Source organism: Scyliorhinus torazame, chromosome 2, assembly GCF_047496885.1.
Source record: "Scyliorhinus torazame isolate Kashiwa2021f chromosome 2, sScyTor2.1, whole genome shotgun sequence".
Classification (NCBI taxonomy): Eukaryota; Metazoa; Chordata; class Chondrichthyes; order Carcharhiniformes; family Scyliorhinidae; genus Scyliorhinus; species Scyliorhinus torazame.
This window is the reverse complement of record NC_092708.1, coordinates 362,654,744-362,676,821: the sequence shown is the minus strand read 5'-3', so window position 1 is coordinate 362,676,821 and position 22,078 is coordinate 362,654,744. Positions and strand designations below refer to the sequence as shown.

The 22,078-nt window shown below is 45.4% G+C and overlaps 1 protein-coding gene across 6 annotated transcripts in view; it reads right to left on the bottom strand.

Annotated features, from left to right (window-relative positions):
• ppp4r4 (protein phosphatase 4, regulatory subunit 4) overlaps positions 1-22,078 on the bottom strand; it is a 248,522-nt gene that overhangs the window by 92,718 nt on the left and 133,726 nt on the right. For 4 of the 6 annotated variants that reach the window (XM_072492658.1, XM_072492647.1, XM_072492677.1 and 1 more), the window contains 4 exons: positions 21,238-21,369; positions 13,876-14,045; positions 10,339-10,458; positions 1,222-1,299 (listed from right to left, as the gene is read on the bottom strand). In XM_072492658.1, the coding sequence (XP_072348759.1) occupies positions 1,222-1,299; positions 10,339-10,458; positions 13,876-14,045; positions 21,238-21,369 (500 nt within the window). The remainder of the gene's footprint in view (positions 1-1,221; positions 1,300-10,338; positions 10,459-13,875; positions 14,046-21,237; positions 21,370-22,078) is intronic. The other 2 variants (XM_072492668.1, XM_072492685.1) reach the window with 1 other exon arrangement.

The following is a 22,078-nucleotide window of genomic DNA, read 5'->3' as shown; positions in this document are numbered from 1 at the left end:
CAATACAACCAAGTAACCACAAGCCTGTTTAATTTATGTCTTCCCGGTAAAATAGCTGTTTGCCCTTCGCCCAGTTTGTTTTCCCACATCCTATACACTGCAATACCTGGATTTTAATCCTTTTCTTTTTGCTCCTTTTCCTTCTTGACTGTTGCTACTTAACATGCTTTTACAAGGTGCACAATTTTTATTCCAGGAGTCAAATTTAAACACTGAACTAATGTGCAGCCAATGCTTTGCAACCCAGAGGCTCTCTTTACCCTGCCCATGTCCTACTGTCTGATGCAGGAGGTGATACAGAATATGGACTTGCTAATGCATTGAATGTTCATGCTCAATTCTCCATTTGTCCTGTGACTAGAAGTTAACTTTTGTATGAGCTGACCTGAAGCCTCTGATGCAGAGAGGAAAAACAAAATTCAGACGAGGACACCAATACCAGCGTCCAGCAGGTAAGCCCGACATACCTACATTACTACAGTAACTACATTTCTGAAGTAATCCATTGGTGGTATGGTACTTTGGCACATTCGGAGGTGTGAAAGGTGCAATATAAATGTAAGTTCTTTACTTCTTCTTTAATCATAGTGCCTAGTCTGGAGCAGGCTTCACAATATAATTAAGAAAAATAAATGTTTGTGAAAATTGGTAACTAGGAAAGTTCACAGTACTGAACAAAAATTTCAATGCACGAGATGGCAAAGGTTGAGGATTGTAGTGAGGGGCAAGTGGGTTTGCCAACAAAGACAAAAAACAAATCAAATATGGAGTTTGTAGCAAAGGAAGGAGGAACCAAAAATTATAAATGAGGAAAACTGCCAAAATTTGAAAGACTTTTATTTGAAAACCATGGTGGCACAGTGGTTAGCACTGCTGCATCACAACGTCAGGGACCCAGGATCGATTCTGACCTTGGGTGACTGTGCAGACGCACATTCTCCCCATGTTTGCGCGAGTTTCCTCCGGGTGCTCCTGTTTCCTCCCACAGTCCACAGGTGTGCAGGTTAGGTGGATTGGCCATGCTAAATTTCCCTTTAGTGTCCAAAGATGCGCAGGTTAGGTGGGGTTACAACGTGGGAGTGGGCCTGGGTAGGGTGCTCTATCAGAGGGTCGGTGGTGACTCGATAAGCCTAATGGCCTTTTTCTGCAGTGTACATATTCTATGCAAAATGGCAAAGAATTAAACAATTGCTTAGGTAAAGCTGATGTTATTTACCTTACCTCTAATGATTCATCTTGTAAAAGCGCAATCAGTTCTTTGTGAACTATGTGAACACCGGAGCCTAGCAGCTTAATGACCTACAAGTATAAAATGCATAAAACTTTATACATTCACCAATTTGAAGAAAATTACACTCTAGTAAGGAATGAACTGATCACTTGTACAACAAAATTGTTTGGGAGAACTAAAGCAAATGATTTGCACTAAAATAAAAACAGGCATTCCAATGGTTTAAGTCATCTAAGAAATACTATGAATGAAGAAATGTTCCATAGAGTTGTAGATTTCTTGAATTCCATTTCAAATATTCATTAATAAAAATTAAATAGTTTTGTACCGAACATTTCTAAAAACAAAGGAACCTTCCAGTAATTGAATTTTGATCATTTACAAAAATGTATTTGTTGATCTTATCCTGCCCCAAATCTGTAACCGTCAGTCCCAGAACCCTCCATTCCTCAAAGTCTGGCCTATTGCACATCCTGAAGTCTTTTCATTCCACCAACGACTCTGTCCCTTCAGCCACCTCGGTCCTATGCTCTGAAATTCCCTCCCTACACTTTCCTTTCTTTCCATCTCCCATCTCTTTTTGCTTTTCCTCACTCCTTATTGAATGCATTGATATTTGCTGGTGTCCAATTCAATAAGTACTGAGGCACCCTCTGGCACTTTGCCCAAATACGCTATGATGTACACACACACACACACACACACTCGGAATCACTAGATAGGTTATTGTAAGCATGGATTGGATTGGCTGAGGATCAAACCTTGGGTCTTTCTGGTCTGTAAGATTCAATGGCTTACTGGTAAAAATCACCTGATGACGCTTCCGGTGGCGGCGACGAATGAGTGAGCTGCATATTCGGTGGCTCTCACTCCGGCGGGATTTTAGGACCTGGTTCCCCAGTTTTGCGGGACTGTGGAGCGCTGGAAAGATGGCCACAGAGGTGCTGAGGAACGGGCAGAGCTGCATGGGACCACGGGAGAGCAGAAAGCAGCAAAAACGGGAGAGGAAGGGACAAAGGCACAGTGCAGGGGAAGCTGACCCGGGAGCAAAGATGGCGGACCTATGGACCTCGGACCCGGCGATCCAGCAAGCGCTGGAAAACATGCTGCAGGTGATAAAAAGCAGATTTGAGTCGCTGAAGCGGGATAACTTGGGCCCACTTCAGAAGGCAGTGGATCAGTTGAACCAGAGATTGGATGCCCATGACGAAAAAGTTAAGGAGCTGGGAGAGGCGGTAGAGGAGCAGGCGGACGCGCAGACGATTGCTGCGCTAGAAGTCAATGGGCTGAAGGAGAGACAGAGAAGACTTCTGGACAGAGTGGAGGAGCTGGAAAATAGAGCCCGCAGACAAAATCAGAGGATCATCCCCCCCCCCCCCCCCCCCCCCCCCCGTCCGATGGTGATCAGGTTCCACAGGTTTGTGGAGGAGAGGGTGTTGCAGTGGGCAAAGAGCGCTAAGAGCAGCACGTGGAACAACAGTGTTCATCGCATTTATCAGGATCTAAGCCAGGAGGTGGCCAGGCGGCGAGCAGCCTTTAAACAAGTTAAGGAGCCAAGAGCGGCGCGTGCATGGGCTGGGGGGGGGGGGCCAAGAAAGGATATGGCTGACCGGCGTGGGGGGGTGGGGGTGCCCCCCAACCAGGCTTATCACCTGGAATGTCAGAGGACTAAATGGGCCAGTTAAAAGGGCACGTGTGTTGGCGCACTTGCGGGCTCGAAAGGCGGACATAATTATGTTGCAGGAGACACATTTGAAAGTGTCGGACCAGACTAGGCTAAGGAAGGGCTGGATCAGCCAGGTCTTCCACTCGGGCTTGGATTCTAAGTCCAGGGGGGTGGCAATTATGATCAATAAGAGGGTTCAATTTGAGGCGGAGGGCGTAATCGCAGACGGCAAGGGCAGATTCCTTATGGTAAGGGGCAAGCTGGAGGGGAGGAGAGTGATGCTGGTGAACATATATGCTCTGAACTGGGACAACGCTGACTTTATTAAAAGAGTGCTGGGGAAGATCCCAGACCTAGAATCACATAAGTTGATGATGTGTGGGGGGGGGTTCTTTAATATGGTCCTCGACCCGGTGCTAGGTAGGCTCCCAGCAATGGCAAGGAGCTGAAAGGGTTCATGGAGCAAATGGGGGCAGTGGACCCATGGAGAGCCGGACAGCCGACGGGAAGGTGCTACTCGTTCTACTCGCATGTTCATAAAGTATACTCTAGGATTGATTTCTTTATCTTGAGCAGGAACATGTGTGGGGGAGGTAAAGAATACTCGGCAATCGCTATCTCGGACAATGCCCCACATTGGGTGGACCTGCAGGTCGGTGGGGCGAATTACCAATGCCCGCAATGGAGGTTAGACGTAGGGTTGCTGTCAGAGGAGGGGATATGTGAGAGACTGCGGAAGTGTATGCAAAATTACTTGCAGGTGAACGATACAGGGGGAGGTTTCAGCAGCGACCTTGTGGGAGGCGCTGAAGGCAGTAGTGAGGGGGGAGTTGATCTCAATTCAGGGATAGGACAGACAGAGCAGAAACGGATAGATTGGTTAAGGAGATTCAACGGATAGACAAGGAGCATGCGGGGTCCCCGGGGGAGGACCTACTCCGGGAGAGACAGAGACTGCAGGCGGAACTGGGAGTGCTATCCACGAGTAGAGCCGTGGAACAGCTTAGGAAGGCAAGGGGTGTGGTGTATGAGCATGGGGAGTAGGCCAGCAGATTGCTAGTGCAGCAACTCAGGAAGAGGGAGGCGGCCAGGGAAATAAGTAGGGTGGTGGATGGGGAGGGGAGCAGAGTGGAGGACCCGTCAGGACTGAATAAGGTGTTTCGGGACTTTTATAGTAAGCTCTACACTTCAGAACCCCCGGAGGAGCCGGAGGAGATGAAACGGTTCCTGGACGGACTAACCTTCCCAAAAGTAGGCAGGGGACTAGTGGACGGGCTGGGGGCCCCGATTAGAGCGGAGGAGGTACTGGGGGCCTAAAGGCCATGCAGTCGGGGAAAGCCCTGGGGCCGTTTGGATACCCAGTAGAGTTTTACAAGAAGTTCTCGGAAATAGTGGGACTAGGGTTTTTAATGAGGTGAGGGACAGAGGGACCTTGCTGCCGACGATGTCGCAGGCCACCATCTCGCTGATATTGAAGCGGGACAAGGACCCGGAATCCTGCAGGTCATACAGGCCGATCTCCCTGATCAATGTAGATGCCAAGCTCCTGGCCAAGGTCCTGGCGATTAGAATTGAGACTGCGTACCGGAGGTGATTGGGGACGATCAGACAGGGTTTGTGAAAGGCAGGCAGCTGACAGCTAACTTGAGAAGATTGCTTAATATGATCACGATGCCCCCGACGGGCAAGGAGGTGGAGGTGGTGGTGGCAATGGACGCTGAGAAGGCCTTTGACCGGGTGCAGTGGGGCTATTTGTGGGAGGTATTCGGACGGTTCGGGTTCAGGGAGGGACTGGTTAATTGGGTCAGACTATTGTACCAGGCCCCAGAAGCTAGCGTAAGGCCGAACAGGATAATGCCAGATTATTTCAGGCTACATCGCGGGACCAGATAGGGATGCCCACTCTCCCTGTTGCTGTTCGCGCTGGCCATAGTACCGTTAGCGATTGCGCTGAGAGCTGCAAAGGGGTGGAAGGGAATGACTTGGGGGCACAGGGTCTCTCTCTATGCGGACGACCTGCTCCTGTACGTGTCGGACCCACTGGCCGGGATGGAAAATATACTGAAAACATTGAGGAAGTCCGGCCGATTCTCAGGGTACAAATTAAATATGGCCAAGAATGAGATGTTTGTAGTGCAGGCAAGGGGCCAGGAGAATAGACTGAAGGAGCTGCCATTTAGACTGGTTGGGGAAAGTTTTCGGTACTTGGGGATACAGGTGGCACGAGACTGGGGCAGGTTACACAAGTTAAATTTGACTAGAGTGGTGGAATAAATGAAGAGGGAGTTTCGGAGATGGTATGCACTCCCGCTGTCACTTGCGGGGAGGGTGCAGACGGTAAAGATGACAATCCTCCCTAGATTCCTGTTCATCTTCCAGTGCCTCCCGATCTTTATCCCACGGTCCTGCTTCAAAAGGACTGGCAAAATCATCATGGGCCTTGTCTGGGCGGGAAAATCCCCGCGGGTGAGAAAGGCGATGCTTGAAAGGAGCAGCAGCAAGGGGGGACTGGCATTGCCGAGCCTGATCAACTACTACTGGGCGGCTAACATAGCCATGATAAGGAAGTGGATGGTGGGTACGGGGTCTATCTGGGTGTGGGTGGAGGCGGCTTCGTGCAGGGGCACCAGTTTGGCAGCCCTGGTCACGGCTCCCCTACCGCTTGCGCCGGCCAGGTACTCCACCAGCCCGGTAGTGGGGGCGACCTTGCGGATTTGGGGCCAGTGGAGAAAGCATGCAGGGGAGGTGGGGGCATCGGTCTGGGCTCCAATTTGTGATAACCATCGATTCGTCCCCGGGAATATGGATGGAGGTTTCAAACATGGCGGCGGGTGGGGGAGAGGAGGGTGGGTGATATGTTCCTTGAGGGGAACTTTGCGAGTTTGAGGAATTTGGAGGAGAAAGCTGGGCTGGAACGAGGAAATGACTTTAGGTACTTACAGGTGCGGGACTTCCCACCTTCCCATCCTTCCCACGCCTCCCACCAATAGGGATTCAGGACAGAATAGTCTCTGGAGGAGGAGGAGGAGAGGGTAGAGTCTCGGATATTTACAAGGTGCTCATGAAGGGGGAAGAGTCCCAGACGGAGGAGCTGAAACTCAAATGGGAGGAACTCGGCGGGGAGGAGGGGGTTGGGGTATGGGCGGAAGCCCTGAGTAGGGTAAACTCAACCGCAACGTGTGCCAGGCTCGGCCTGATTCAGTTTAAGGTCGTTCACCGGGCTCACATAATGGCGGTTCGGATGAGCAAATTCTTTGGGGTAGAGGACAGGTGCGCTAGATGCACGGGAGGACCAGCGAATCACATCCACATGTTTTGGGCATGTCCTAAGCTTAGGGGGTACTGGGAGGGATTTGCAGATGTCATGTCCCGGGTGCTGAGAACAAGGGTAGTGATGAGTCCAGAGGTGGCAATGTTTGGGGTTTCGGAGGACCTGGGAGTCCAGGGGGAGAAAGAGCCGATGTTCTGGCCTTTGCTTCCCTGATAGCCCAGCGGCGAATACTGCTGGCATGGAGGGACTCAAAACCCCCGAAGACCGAACTATGGCTTTCGGACATGTCAAGTTTTCTGGGTATGGAAAAAAAAAATCAAGTTCACCTTGAGGGGATCTGTATTGGGGATCGCCTGAAGGTGGCAACCATTCATCGACTTCTTCGCGGGAGAGTGAGCTTCAGCCGGGGCGGGCGGATGTGGTGGGGGGGGGGGGGGGGGGGGGAGAGAAGAGGGAGAGAGAGAGTTTAGGGTAGAGTAGAAGGGATAAACAGGCGGGGAGTGTAGGTGGGAGAGGAGCGGGTATGTGCATTATGGTTTGGTTGAAATGTTGGTTTTCTGTTGATGTTTGCATATTTCTGTAATCTGTAACTGTTTACAATGCCAAAAAATACCTCCATAAAATTGTTTGTTAAAACAAAAATCACCTGATGACCAAAGGGCAATCAGAAGTAGACCGGATAATACCTAAATGTGACAGAAATAGCTTGGGACATTCACTTTACCCAACCTTTCTATATTCATTATTTTAATTTCCCTTTCATACAAATAAAGAAAGTTTGTCTGGAATTACCTTAAACTATTCGAGTATGGTATGTATTAAAGCACATTACACAAATTTCATCTTTCTTTTTATTCATTTCCAGAATGTGGATGTCAATGGCAAGGTCAGCATTTATTGTCCACCTTAATTGCCCTCGAGAGGGTGACGGAAGTCACATTCTTGATCTGCTGCAGTTCCTGTGGTAATGATATTCCCAGTGCTTAGATAAGGGAGTTCCACGATTTTTGACTGATTATGTTGAAGGACGACAATTTTCAAGGTAGGATGGTGCATGAATTGGAGAACTTGCAGTTCTCTGCGTCTGCCACCTTCATCCTTCCAGGCAGTAGGAGATTGTGAGTTTGGGAGTTGCTGTTAAAGAAGCCGTGGCAATTTGCTGAAAGGATAGCGGAATCGGGAGATAGAAGAGCGCGAGAAAGAGAGCGTGAGAAAGAGAGAGAGACTGAGGGTGAAGCTGAGAGGTAAGAGAGTCCAAGAAAGAGCACGACTGAGAGCGGAGTGCTAGCCTTGTAGCTCCTGAGGTGACCTCGAGATTCAAAAGTGACGCGGGGCTAATGGAAGCAGTTGATTGGGTGAGTATGGTCAAGTAAGTATTTATTAATTTTATTGTTAATAGTTTGTACAGTCTTTATTTTGTGGTCTGTAGTTTGTCAGGGTTATCTATATTCTGCAGTAACAAGGACCAGGGAAGAAGGGCCCTGAGTAATTCATATTATTTGGTTTTAACTATCATCCAAAAGGTTTAATTTACAAGGGGTAAGTCATGGCAGGAGTGGTGTGGTTGTCCTGCTCTGTGTGGGAAGCTGGGCTAGCAAGTGTGTCCAGCTGCAGCATGTAAAATTAAAGTGCAAGGGATTGGGCCAGTGTATTGAGATGGAAAGAGAATTGGTTGGCAGGCAGGAAACAAAGAGTAGGAATAAACAGGCCTTTTTCCAAATGGAGGCAGTGACAAGAAGCAATACTGCAGGGGTCAATGCTAGGACCCCAGCTACTTAAAACATTTATTAATGATTTAGATGAGGAAACCAATTGTAGAATCTTCAAATTTGTAGATGACACAAAAGCTGGTTGGGAGGATGAGTTGTGAAAAAGATGCAGAAATGCTTCAGTATGATTTGGATAAGCTGAGTGAGTGGGCAAATGCATGGCAGATGCAATATAATGTGGATAAATGTGAGGTCATCCACTTTGGTAGCAAAAACAGAAAGGCAGATTATCAGAATGGCTGGAGATTGAGAGAGGGGAATGTGCAGCGAGACCTGGGTGCCCTTGTACAACCAGTCTCTGAAAGAAAGCATACAGATACAGCAGGTAGTAAAGGCGGCAAATAGTGTGTTGGCCTTCATAGCGAGAGGATTGGAGTACAGAAGCAAGGATGACTTGCTGCAATGATACAAGGCCATGTTGAGACCATACCTGTAATAGTGTGCGCAGTTTTGATCTTCTTATCTGAGGAAAGATGTTCTTGCTAGGGGAGAGTAGCAAAAGGTTACCAGACTGATTCCTGGGATGGCGGGACTGATGTATGAGAAGCGATTGAATCAGTTAGGATTATATTCCCTGGAGTTCAGAAAAATGAGGGGTATCTCATAGTAACCTATAAATTTCTAACAGGATGTTCCCCATGGCAGGGGTGTCAGAACTAGCACTCATAATCTGAAGATACAGGGTAAACCTTTAAAAAGTACCTGGACGAGCAGTTGATATGTCATAACATTCAAGGCTATGGGCCAAGTGCTGGCAAATGGGATTAGGTAGGCAGTTCAGGTGTTTTTCCCCGTGTCTGCATGGGATTTCTCTGGGCGCTCCGGTTTCCTCCCAATAGTCTTAAAGACTTGCTAGGTGAATTGGATAATCTGAATTCTCCTTCAGTGTACCTGAGCAGGAGGAGGAGTGTAGTGACAAGGGGATTTTCACAGTAACTTCATTGCAGTGTTGATGTAAGCTTACTTGTGACAAGATTATTATTATTATTAGTTCAGAACTCTGGGTCTATACTCAATGGAGTTTAGAAGGATGAGGGGGATCTCATTGAAACTTACAGAATGCTGAGAGGTCTAGATAGAGTAGTCGTGGAGAAGATGTTTCCACTAGTCGAAGAGACGAGAACCCGAGGTCACAGCCTCAGACTGAAGGGACAATCCTTTAAAATTGAGATAAGGAGGAATTTCTTCAGCCAGAGGGTGGCGACTCTGTGGAACTCATTGCCACAGAATATTGTGGAGGCCAAGTCACAGTGTCTTCAGGACAGAGATAGATAGGTTCTTGATTAATAAGGGGATCAGGAGTTACGTGAAGAAGGCAGAAGAGGGATGAGAAGCATATTAGCCGTGATCAAATAGTGGAGCAGACTCGATGGGCCGATGGCCTAATTCTGCTCCTATATATTATGGTCTTATTATAGAGCATCCAAGTCCCTTGAGTTTCCAAATGAACTGTTTGCCCCTGCAGTCAATCCACAATAACTCTACTAGTTCTGTGTCAGTCAGGTTTGCCAGGTATATGCTATAATTATCTTGAAATTTCCAGTGTCAAGTCACTGTACTCTGCTCTATGTCTCTAAGCAACAACATTTCGATGTCTAAAGCATTAGCTTTGAGAACGAGTGTTTTATTTTCCCTTTTGATTCTGAACTACTCCCTGGCCTTGCAAGCTTCAAGAGGTAACTACTTTATTTTCGGAACAATTGCTCCCATCTATTAAAGGAGGAAGTAATTAGTGTTGCATTGTGCGTTGTAGGCTCACGTGAAGCAAACATTGTTTGTATCTGTCCAACATGAAAAAGTTGTTTTGCAGCAAGTACAAAGGAGTTTGAAATTATTCACTACAAAAACTGGGAAATCACTTGCCAATATGTTGGGGTTTGCCAACTTGTAGCAAATCCAGAGAAAATTAAGAGTTGCAGTCATTTGGATAACAATAGGTAGAGCAGTGAAGCATATTACTAAAACTGACCAAAAACAAAAACACAGAACTGAAGAGGTAAGGCACTCACCTGGCTGAGTTTATTCTGAAAACATTATTGTGGGGGAGAATTCACAGTAGACAGTAACATTCAAACAACTTTATTCCTCACTGTTGGTTTTTTCAACTTCTGAAGAAACTGGGTATGGGCACCTGGTGTAGGTGCACAAGGGGCTATTATAAATGCTATTGCCATTGTTGACAAGTTGGTAGACTATGCTAGCTAAGACTGATCCTATCCTTTCTCAACAGTGACACATGGGCAAATACAGAAGCAGTGACAATCTTCCCACTTCAACATGTGCAATATGCCTCATTTTGATTTCTGGACTATTGTTGACATCACTTGATATGTATATTAAACTGTACCAAACATACTGAACTACGAAGCAAAACCATGAAGAATCACTGGAAAACACTTACTTCATGGAAGCCAGTGGCAACAGTACGTCGGACGAGAGTTTCAGGATCGTGACAGAGGGTTGAAAATGTGGGATAAAGTTCAGAGTAGAAACATTTAGGATCCACAAAAAGTATCATGGCCTGTGCGAAAAAACACAAAATTAAGCCAAGCAAAAACAAATGTATCCCGAAGTGATGCATTTATTTGGGATCAAATAATTTAGTAATTGCACAAGCAATAAAATCAGAAATATTTTACAACAAAATCAAATTTAGTAACAAATTCAGGAATTCAGATATAAACGATGGAATGAAGCCTGTACAATCCTGCACATTAAATTATATTTAAATCCCTTAAGGCCCCAATCCACACCCTGGCTACAACATCCTGCAAGCACACATCCAATCCTTTATTCATTTTTTGTGCATTTCCCCCTTCTTTTGCCCAACCATTGGCAGCCGTACATTCAGCAGACTTGGGCCGCAATGGAATTCCCTCTCCAAAACCCTGGCCGGGATTCTCCGAGCCGGCGCCGGCTCGAAGAATCGGAGATGACGCGGCCGACGCGGTCCCGCGGCGATTCTCCGCGGTCGACCGGCCGAGTTCCAACATGGTCCCACCCGACAGGAGTTTGGACCCGCGACCACGGTGGCCGTCCTGGTGGGGGGGGGGGGGGGGGGGGGAGAAAATCAGACTCCGGGGGGGGGGCTCCACGACGGCCAGGTCCGCGATCGGGGACCACCGATCGGCGGGTGCGTGCGACCCGGGGGGGACTACCTTCTTCCGCGCTGTCCTGCTGTGTGGCTCCGCCATGTTGCATGGGCCCAGCATGGAAGTGGCCGCCGCGCTCATTCGCAGATCCGCCTCCGGCAGTGCAGGGCCGCGTATCGGTGCCGTGCTAGCCCCCTGTGGGACATGGAATCGCTGGGCCAGAAGGCCCATTGACACCGGCGTAAATCACTCCGGTGTTTACGCCGGCGTCAACACTTAGCCGCCGTATTGCAGAATCCCGACCGCTGTCACTATCCACTTTCCTCGTTTTCTTGAAGATGCTCTTTATTGTCCACCTCTTTGACTAAGCTTTGTCACCCTTCCTCATGACCCGTCTTTTGTCTAGTTACAGCTTTATGAAAGAGCTTGCCGCATTTTTCATTTAAAGATGTTATGTAAATGCAAGTTGTTGTTGTTGAACACGGAGCGTTGTACCAAATGCAGTATCGTAATGAATCAGACAAGAAGAATGCTCAGGATGCTTTAAGTAATTCAGCCTTCATTTAGAAATCATATATTCTGTCTTTATTGTTATGGAATATTAATATTTAATTATTATATTTCTTAGCTCAGTGTGTATGTGCTTCCTACAAAACCCTAAATCTGTCATCAACTTTACCAATGCATGAATTCATTTATAATGTAAACTATGATGTAAATTATAGCCAATCCTCCCTGCTTTTTGGCACAAGAGACCATTTTGCATGTCTACATCCAATCCACCAGTTAGCTGTCCAGCATTAAGTTGTTCATTTTTTTTCCACGGAGTTAATTGTGAAGGAGACATTTAAGTAATTGATAATTAGACATAGGAGCAGAATTAGGCCACTCGGCCCATCGAGTCTGCTCCGCCATTCATTCATGGCTGATATTTTTCTCATCCCCGTTCTCCTGCCTTCTCCCCATAACCCCTGATCCCCTTGTTAATCAAGAACCTATCTATCTCTGTCTTAAAGACACTCAGTGATTTGGCCTCCACAGCCTTCTGCGGCAAAGAGTTCCACAGATTCACCACCCACTGAAGATATTCCTCCTCATCTCTGTTTGAAAAGATCGTCCTTTTATTGAGGTTGTGCCCTCTAGTTCTACTTTTTCCTACTAGTGGAAATATCCTCTCCATGTCCACTCCTTCCAGGCCTTGCAGTATCCTGTAAATTTTAATAAGATCCCCCCTCATCCTTCTAAACTCTGACAAATACAGACCCAGAGTCCTCAACCGTTCCTCATAAGACAAGCTCTTTATTCCAGGGATCATTCTTGTGAACCTCCTCTGGACCCTTTCCAAGGCCAGCATATCCTTTCTTAGATACGGGGCCCAAAACTGCTGACAATACTCCAAATGGGGTCTGACCAGAGCCTTATGCAGCCTCAGAAGTACATCGCTGCTCTTGTATTATAGCCCTCCTGACTTGAATGCTAACATTGCATTTGCCTTCCTAACTGCCGACTGAACCTGCACTTTATCCTTAAGAGAATCTTGAACAAGGACTCCCAAGTCCCTTTGTGCTTCTGATATCCTAAACATTTCTCCATTTAGAAAACAGTCTATGCCTCCATTCTTACTTCCAAAGTGCAGAACCTCACACTTTTCCACAGTGTATTCCATCTGCCACTTCTTTGCCCACTCTCCTAGCCTGTCCAAGTCATTCTGCAGCCCCCATGCTTTCTCAATACTACCTGTCCCTCTACATAACTTTGTATCATCTGCAAACTTAGCTTTAGTGCCTTCGTTCCTTCTTCCAACTCATTAATGTATGTTGTGAAATGTTCTGCTCCCAGCACCGACCGCTGAGGTACACCACTAGTCACCAGCTGCTTACCTGAAGAAGACCCCTTTATCCCCATTCTCTGTCTTCTGCCAGTCAGCCAATCCTCTATCTATGCTGAAGTTTAATATGTTTGGGCAAGGTGGCTTGGTTTAAAGGTTATTCATACTATGGCCTCCTGCCCCCAACTCTGTTCACTCATTTCTTCAAGAACCCCTCTCACCTGTTGACTAAATTAGGTAGGCCATGATCACAGTCACATTGTCTGCCCACTGCAAGATATTGAGAAAAAGCCAGCCCATTCTGAATCAGAACTGCTACATACCCTGATCATGAAGGAGCCTATTGTCTGCTCCAACAGCTAATTGGCTGAATATAGTTATAATTTAGACTCCCTCATCAGTATTTATTAAAAGCACAATTTGAAATAGGAAGATAATAATTTTACAGAGGTTAAAAATAAATGTTCAATTAAAAGTTATTTCTAATATTTCTAAAATAGTTCTCCTTTCCCACATTCCCTCACTGCCCTTTTCCCTCTCCCATTCTTTCACCCACACCCCTTTCTTGCTTACCCTTCCTTTTCCTAAGGGGGAGGCAGGAAACAAGAAGGAATAGATGGGAAGGACCACTGCTAAGGAGCACATCATCCCCGTAAACTCCACCCAAAATGCAGGCTCCAGACACTGGTGGCAACTTTCCCCACTTTGCCACGCTAGCCAGCACCTTCAAATCAACATAAAAAAAGAAAATGAGACACAGAAGAGGATGACAAAGAATGAGGACAAAATTCTGGCAGAAACTTAAGAGATGGGAAAGGGGAAAGACAGAAGCAGTGAGAGAGAAAGAATCAGGAACACATCATGGAGACTGGCACAGGAATCTATATTCTCCATGTACAAATGTAGAATAGTTATAATACTGGAGTTATTACACTGTCTGTACATTGTGACAAAACTGATGGGTGCAACACAAAATAAATCTACAGAATAGCATCAGCATTTTAAGATCAGTACTTACTGGCAAGTTGTAGGCACAATTTTGTCTGACAGACACATATTTTGCATCCATATCTGCTGCATAGAATTGAGTGGTGTGATCACTTTGACCGTTTTCATGTTGTAGGCCTAATGTACTAAATTTCTTGTAGAAATCCAAAAACCACGAATGTTGTTCTTCAGTTAAATTCCCTAAATGGAAGAAAGGTAATGACTGAAAATAGCCCGTCTTAACATTTGACGATAGACATTGCTAATGGGATCTCCAAACTTGGTCATACTCCACCCATCCTACATTTAACCATTAGATTCCTCCATAACATGTTCTATCATGCCAACAATTTCCCATGATTATCACTCCCTATATCCCTCCAACAGACATTCAACAATTTTCTATCTCCACATGCTCATTTTGTTTCCGCTCCTAAATGCATATACTCATGATCCTGAATTCTTTTTTTTTTAATAGTAATCCTTATTGTCACAAGTAGAATTACATTAACACTGCAATGAAGTTACTGTGAAAAGCCCCTAGTCGCCACATTTTAGCGCCTGTTCGGGTACACAGAGGGAGAATTCAGAATGTTCAGTTCACCTATCAGCACAGCTTTCGGGACATGTGGGAGGAAACCGGAGACTCCCTGTGTCTGCATGGATTTCCTCCGGGTGCTCCAGATTCCTCCCACAGTCCAAAGATGTGCAGGTTAGGTGGATTGGCCATGATAAATTGCCCTTAGTGTCCAAAAAGGGTTAAGTGGGTTACGGGGATAGGGTGGAGGGATGGACTTGAGTAGGGTGCTCTTTCCAAGAGAGGATGCAGACTCGATGGGCCGAATGGCTCCCTCTGCACTGTAAATTCTATGTATCTATGTACTATCTGCATTTACATGGAGTGGTAACCCTTTCGATTCATAAACGCTGACCCGTTGCCGCCTTGATGGCCACTTGAGTGCAGTCTATGGAACACTGGATGCAAGGGAAGCCAGCAGCACCTGCAAAGCCTCTGATTCACTCAGCCTGGCTGGGCATTGTCCATCCGGTAATGAATGAGAGAACCCATCTGAACAGAGTATCAGTGATGAGCTTGACGCAGTTGTGTAAAGCTGATTGGAACACTCACACAGATCCTCCACTGTACCCTGGAAAGATCCAGATGCAAAGAAATTGAGGTCTATTGTGAACTTCAGCGCCACTGGAATTGGGTGCCCAATCACACAGTTGGGGGCGACCTCCGGCCCAATCATCTGGCATATTAATGTTATGGTGTCCCTAGAGAAGCGGAGCCTCCTCCAACGTGGGCGGCGCGGTAGCACAGTGGTTAGCACTGTTGCTTCACAGCTCCAGAGTCCCAGGTTAGATCCCCGGGTTAGGTCACTGTCTGGACAGAGTCTGCACATTCCCCCCGTGTTTGTGTGGGTTTCCTCCGGGTGCTCCGGTTTCCTCCCACAGTCCAAAGATCTGCAGGTTAGGTGGATTGGCCATACTAAATCGCCCTTAGTGTCCAAGAAAAGTTAGGTGGGGTTACTGGTTACAGGGATAGGGTGGGGTTTCGTAGGTTGCGATCTCCAAGGTCCAGTGCAGACTCAATGTGTAGAATGGCCTCCGTCTGCACTGTAAATTCTATGATTGATTCTATGATCATGTTGAAGTAGCTGGATCGCTGCACATTCTGGCAGCGGGATAGTGCGGTCTTCTGCGGCCTCTTCCACCTGGCTCTCCCTGCACCAACTTCAAATCAATTAGGGTGTTAATGGGTTTAATTGTCCATTTCATTATTGTCGGGTGCCCTTCCAGCTCCCATGCGTGCTGCCCACCATAATGTTGCACAACACAGTCAGGTGTTGCATGCAACGCCGTCTCACATGATTTTGATGTGAGTGTGAGCCCACTTAAATGATGTTAAATTCTGACCATGGCTTCTCTCTAATCTTCAACATACACCATCTTATGCATGACTAAATCAATCTAGTCTTCTTTCCCAATCTCTTTGCGACTTCTGTTCCTACAGTCTCTATCACACACATTTCTCTCTGTCACAGAGTGTACAAGAGCAATGACCTTGGACATCAAGCATATTGCATTCATTCTCCACTTCCATACAGGATAGTACAAACTCTGGCCAACCTAGCCTAACTCCTGATAATCCCCTCACCACAATGCATGGCAGATTCAGGCCCTCTGCCATGCTTCACATATTGATTTTCTGTCCATGTGATTTCCTTCCCTAAATGCTCAAATTCTTTTGATCTGTTCGCATGAAGCATTATTGAAAAAGGCTCATCATAGTAACTTTGGTCTAAAATAATACAATGCTTTTCATCACTGACAGAGAATCATCCTCCTGCAAATGTGAAGGCACTGGATAGCAAAGTTTTTTTTTTGTAAAAGAGGTCCAAATAGAACCAGTTTTGATTGAGATTAGACTGATTGGTAATTAAGTTTATTATGGACTGCCCAACAATGGGAACAAAATCAAGCAAATTAGTTGGTAGCCTAATTAAGTGACTTAAAAAGTAGGGAACATGGGGGGGGAGGGGCGGGGATTTAGGTGTACAATATAATTAAGTTCAATAAAAGAAAAAAAGGTTTCAAAGCTTAATCTAAGAATATAAATTATAATGGGGTTATAAATCAAAAAAATAAATAAAAGGGCATTAATTAACCAATGCAGACATCAGAAAAGAAATACGCACTTAAAGAAAAATAGCACATGCTAATAAGGAAAAAAACATATGGTGTGAGTGCTGAGGCCCCATGTATGAAAGGTGAATATAGATCAAATCTGAAATTAAAAATAGAAATACTAGACATTTACAGGGAGGTAACAAAATACCTAAGATATATACAAAAAAAGGAATGCTACAAAAAAGGAGACTAGAAGTCTCAGGAGGAGACTGAACATGGTTAATAGGGAGTATAGTAGAAAATGAGAGTCAATACAAAAGCTTTAAGGAGGATAGCCACAGCACAGGAAAGGCAAAGTTTAAAAAGGCAAGTTTGTCCTGGAGATATAGAACTGGTTTTCACAGAGGTGATGGGCACTGGGATTGTACAAAACAGAGGATTAAAAAAAAGAAAACAAAACAAAACAAAAATCATTCAACCTTGGTGGTTTAAATCCAAAATAAATTATTTTCTTTTTTTTAAATTTAGTGTACCCAATTAATTGTTTTCCAATTAAGGGGCAATTTAACGTGTTCAATCCACCTACCCTGTGTCGTGTTAGGTACACTGGTCTAACACTGGCTGCAACTGTAGGCAGCTTGGATCAGAAAGATACTCCAGATATTGAAGTTAGTTCAATCAGGTTTATTGAACAAATGGCACAGTTAGCACAGTTCTCTGTGGGTTCGACTTTCTGCTAACTTAAGTGTGGTTACTCTGTCTGACTGAACCAGGCTAGCTCTTAGCCACGTGGCGGAGGTGTGAGATTGTAACAACACCCTTGACTGACTCTCTAGATGTTCATCAGTGGAAAGAGGTGGAATGTGAGTGCCTCGTGTCTTTTATAATCAGATCCCACCCCCGAGTGTCCTGCCTGCTTATTGGTCATGTCCTGTTCTGTGTGTCCATTAGCTGCTTGTCTGTATATCATTATGTGTGTGTCTGCATATCATGACATCTCCCTTTTTTTAATGTTTGGATGACATATGTGAACGTATTTACAAGAATAGGCCAATATTAACATATAAACATGCAGTGGATGTGAACATATGTACATGTGAAAACAGCTGACTAATGCGAGAACATAGCAAACAGAACAAATGTTCATAAGTTCAGTCTCAGTGGCTTGCGTCTGATCCTGGTCGACCGCCGGAGAGGAGGTGGTGGGGACGACAGCGCCTTGATGGGTGGGACTGAAGCCTGACTGGTGGTGCAGACCTGCACAACGCTGCATAGTGTTCAGGCTTCCCACAGTTGAAACATCGCCTGCCTCTTGCAGGGCAGTGTCCCTTTAAGTGGGCGTTGCCACAGTTCGGGCATGTCATGATGTCGGCGTCATGACACGGTATAGGTCGTCGCACGTGCGCAGTGCGGTCGGCAGACGTCTGCACCTCGCAGTGTGGGTGTCGGCCGCTTTGTTATCCTGTTCGCATCACGCATGCGTGGGGCTCCGGGAAAAGCGCGCGAGATGGCCGCTGTCTTCAATGCTGAGGCGCTTCATCTGGGAGATGGCCTGCACACTCACTGCCTTGTGGGAGGCAAGTTTCTCATTTTCAGCCGATTTATATTGGGAATACCGATTTTTTGCATGCTCATGCAGTGTACATGTTTCAATCGCGACTGGCAGGGTCATATACTTGATTTTTTAAAAGCTGCTCTCTGAGGATCAGAGTGAACTCCAAGCACGATTTGGTCTCTGATCATGGAGTTAGCAATGTCACCAAAGTTGCAGGACAGTGCTAGCAGGCAGAGGCTGGTTAAGAAGGCATTGAAAGATTCAGCTTTACCTTGAAGACGTTGTTTGAATATGTAGCGCTCGAAGATTTCATTGGTGTCCACTTCACAGTGACTATCGAACTTGTCCAGGATGGTCTGAAACTTTGTCTTGTCCTGGCCTTCGGTGAAGTTAAATGATTTGAAGATTTTGATGGCTTGATCACCTGCTGTTGAGGAGCAGCGCGATATTTCTTGCATCGGACGCACCCTCGAGGTCTGAGGCTTCGATGTACTGCAGATACTTTTGCTTGAATATCCGCCAGTTGGCACTGAGATTGCCGGAGGTCCTGAGCTGGTGAGGAGCCTGAATCTTCTCCATGGTGCTGGGATACATTCGCTGGTCATCACGGAACGGACTGAGGTAAGCCGCCTTAAAGTAGTCGCCACCTGGTATCATGTCGTGTTAGGTACACTGGTCTAACACTGGCTGCACAAAGATACTCCAGACCTTGAAGTTAGTTCAATCAGGTTTATTGAACTAATAGCACAGTTAGCACAGTTCTCTGTGAGTTCGACTCTCTACTAACTTAAGTGTGGTTACTCTGTCTGACTGAACCAGACTAGCTCTTAGCCACGTGGTGGAGGTGTGAGATTGTAACAACACCTTTGACTGACTCTCTAGATGTTAATCAGTGGAAAGAGGCGGAGTGTGAGTGCCTCGTGTCTTTTATAGTCAGATCCCACCCCCGAGTGTCCTGTCTGCTTATTGGTCATGTCCTGTTCTGTGTCCATTAGCTGCTTGTCTGTATATCACTATGAGTGTGTCTGCATATCATGACACCCTGCACATCTTTGGGTTGAAACCCACGCAAACACAGGGAGAATGTGCAAACTCCACACAGTGACCCAGAGCTGGGATTGAACCTGGGACCTTGGCGCCGTGAGGGAGCAGGGCTAACCCACTGCGCCACTGTGCTGCCCCATCCAAAATAAATTCTATGGGAGCATCCATTTAAACCCCAAAAGCGCCAAGGAAGGATCAATTAATATTACAACAGTAATTTCCCAGAGGTGTGCTAAAGTTCTGGGGGTAAATTTTCAGGTCCCACCTTCCACCACAATCGTCGCAGGTGGGATAGAAAATTTGTCGGACCGTTTAAAGATCTGTTCACCTCAGGCAGGAATTTCCGGTCTTGTGAGGGGAGTGACCTGAAAATCCCGCTGTAGAAGTTCAAAAATGGTATTTACCTCTTTATAAATAAATATCAAGTTGTGCCAGAAAATTAAAGACTAGTTAGTCTGACTTTGACAAAGGACTAGTGTCTCTAACAAAGGATGGCATTACTAAATACTTGAAGAATTACAGGAATAAGAGATCAGGAGCAGCTCATTTGAGACTGTTCCACCATTCGGTCAGAACACGGCTAATCTGCACCTTAACTCCATTACCCACCTTTTCTCTATATCTACTCTAATGAATTCCTTAATCATTTTAAATATCTCAGTGAGATTCAACCCCTCTCCCCTGCAACCCTTGTAAATGCAAAGGAATACAATAATCTTTATTCTCACAAGTCGGTTTAAATTAACACTACAATGAAGTTACTGTGAAAAGCCCCTAGTCGCCATATTTCATCGCCTGTTCGGGTACATGGAGGGAGAATTTAGAATGTGCAATTCACCTAACAGCACGTCTTTCGGGACTTGTGGGTGGAAACCGGAGCACCCGGTAGAAACATACGCAGACGCTGGGAGAAAGTGCAGACTCCGCACAGACAGTGACCCAAGCCGGGAATCGAACCTGGGTCGCTTGTGGTGTGAAGCAACAGTGCTAACCATTGTGCTACCGTGCGGCCCAAATCAAATTGTGTGTAGGCGGTAAGTCCTCATAAATTGACTTCGGAAACCCTGGCAGAATTTAGATTAATGTGCGAAGCGTTAGAAGGTGATTTTTCAGTCCAAGTATACAAATCTTGTAAAAGTAATGTACAATTACAAGAAGCAAAAATCAAAAAGGCAATTGGAATATTGACCTTAAATATTAGGGGAGCTGGGTTATAAAAAGAAGAATGTTTTTATAAATAAATTTAGAGTACCCAATTCATTTTTTCCAAATAAGGAGCATTTTAGCGTGGCCAATCCACCTAGCCTGCACATCTTTGGGTTGTGGGGGTGAAACACACGCAAACACGGGGAGAATGCGCAAACTCTACACGGACAGTGACCCAGAGCCGGGATCGAACCTGGGACCTCAGCGCTGTGAGGCAGCAGGGTTAACCCACTGTGCCGCCCTAAAAGAAGAATGTTATGCTTCAACTGTATTGGGACTAGGTCAGATATAATAAGCAAATACTTGCCTTGGTGATGGGCACTGGGATTACATAACCACCAGCAGTAGGTGCAAAACTGTCAGCAGAAGAGTTTTTTTAAACCAAAAGGAACAAAACAATAGTTTGGATGGTTCAAATACAAACAAATTCAAGGAAAGACCAACTGACATTCCAACAATAATTTCCCAAGATGTGCTAAATGTCTAGTTCACAAATGAATTTTGGTCTGTAAAAAGAGACCAAGCTGAGCCAGTACATCGGGGTACACAAATACTTGAGCACCACACACACCTTTACGAAGGATATATTGACCTTGGAGGGAGCACAGTGCAAATTCACCTGGCTAATATCAGGGCTCAGAGGGTTAGATTAAGACAACAGTTTTCATAAAAGTATTTAAATCCCTGTGGACTCCTTCCAAGGCCAATGTATCATTCCTGAGGTTGTTGCACAGCAATGTATAATACTTGTAAATGTGCAATAGTTCCTTTGCTGTTGGAAAATTGGTGAACAAGGACAATAGGAAACAATGAAGCAAGTCATTAAAAATTAACATCGACATTCAAAGGCAGACAGGCTGAAAGAAAGCAAGAGAATACAAAAACTCTCCATTTAGCTTTATAAGTTTTAAAAGTACTGTTACAACGGAGTTAAGAAACCAAAAAATAACTTACAAAATTTACCTGAGAGACCATGACAGAGCTTTCCTAGTTGGTGTGACAATGGTGCAAGGATAGTCTCATCTGCTTTGAATGATTTCTCACAGAACATCATCACCAAGGGAAATATAATTTGGGTACGGTCATCTGACAAGATAATCATAGAAAAATTTATTGCTGGCATGTCAAGCGTAAAAAGGAAAATGGATAATCCGGTACAAAAACTACGCCAATCTCAAAACGAGCTAACTGAGCATACAGATGTTAAATGGGAAATGAATACTTCAATCCTCCAATTTGAACAGCATTGCTAGAAAATGTTGAGATCTACTTTTAAGAAAACAATACTTCATTTTATGATGCTGCCAAGTATCAGATAGCTTGCTTAGGCATTACTTAATGTCATTGCTTTTCAGATGACTTCTCTCTAAAATGTTGAGAGTTATTTTGCCACTGTAAAGATGCGATAATAAAATATCAGAAGGCATCAACGATCCTTGGTACACAAGGAATAACATAAAGACCCCATTTTCACTTTTGAAATTAAGGGGTATATGTTGTGACGCATTGATACAGAAAATGATCAAAGTATTCAATTGAAACTGAGTGTTTATGTCACCACGATTCATGCCAATTAAAACATCAAATTTATTAGGGAAACTGTGTAAATAGCTCCTGACTCGGTCAATATTAGGTAGAAGTGGGCAAATTAAGTTTATCTACCTTCAGTCCTGTAAAAACACGTACAATTCCAAACACCACTATCTACTATTAATTTTAGGTCATGTTAATATTTTTTAGGGGAGCACGGTGACACAGTGGTTAGCGCAGCTGCCTCATGGTGCTGAGGTCCCAG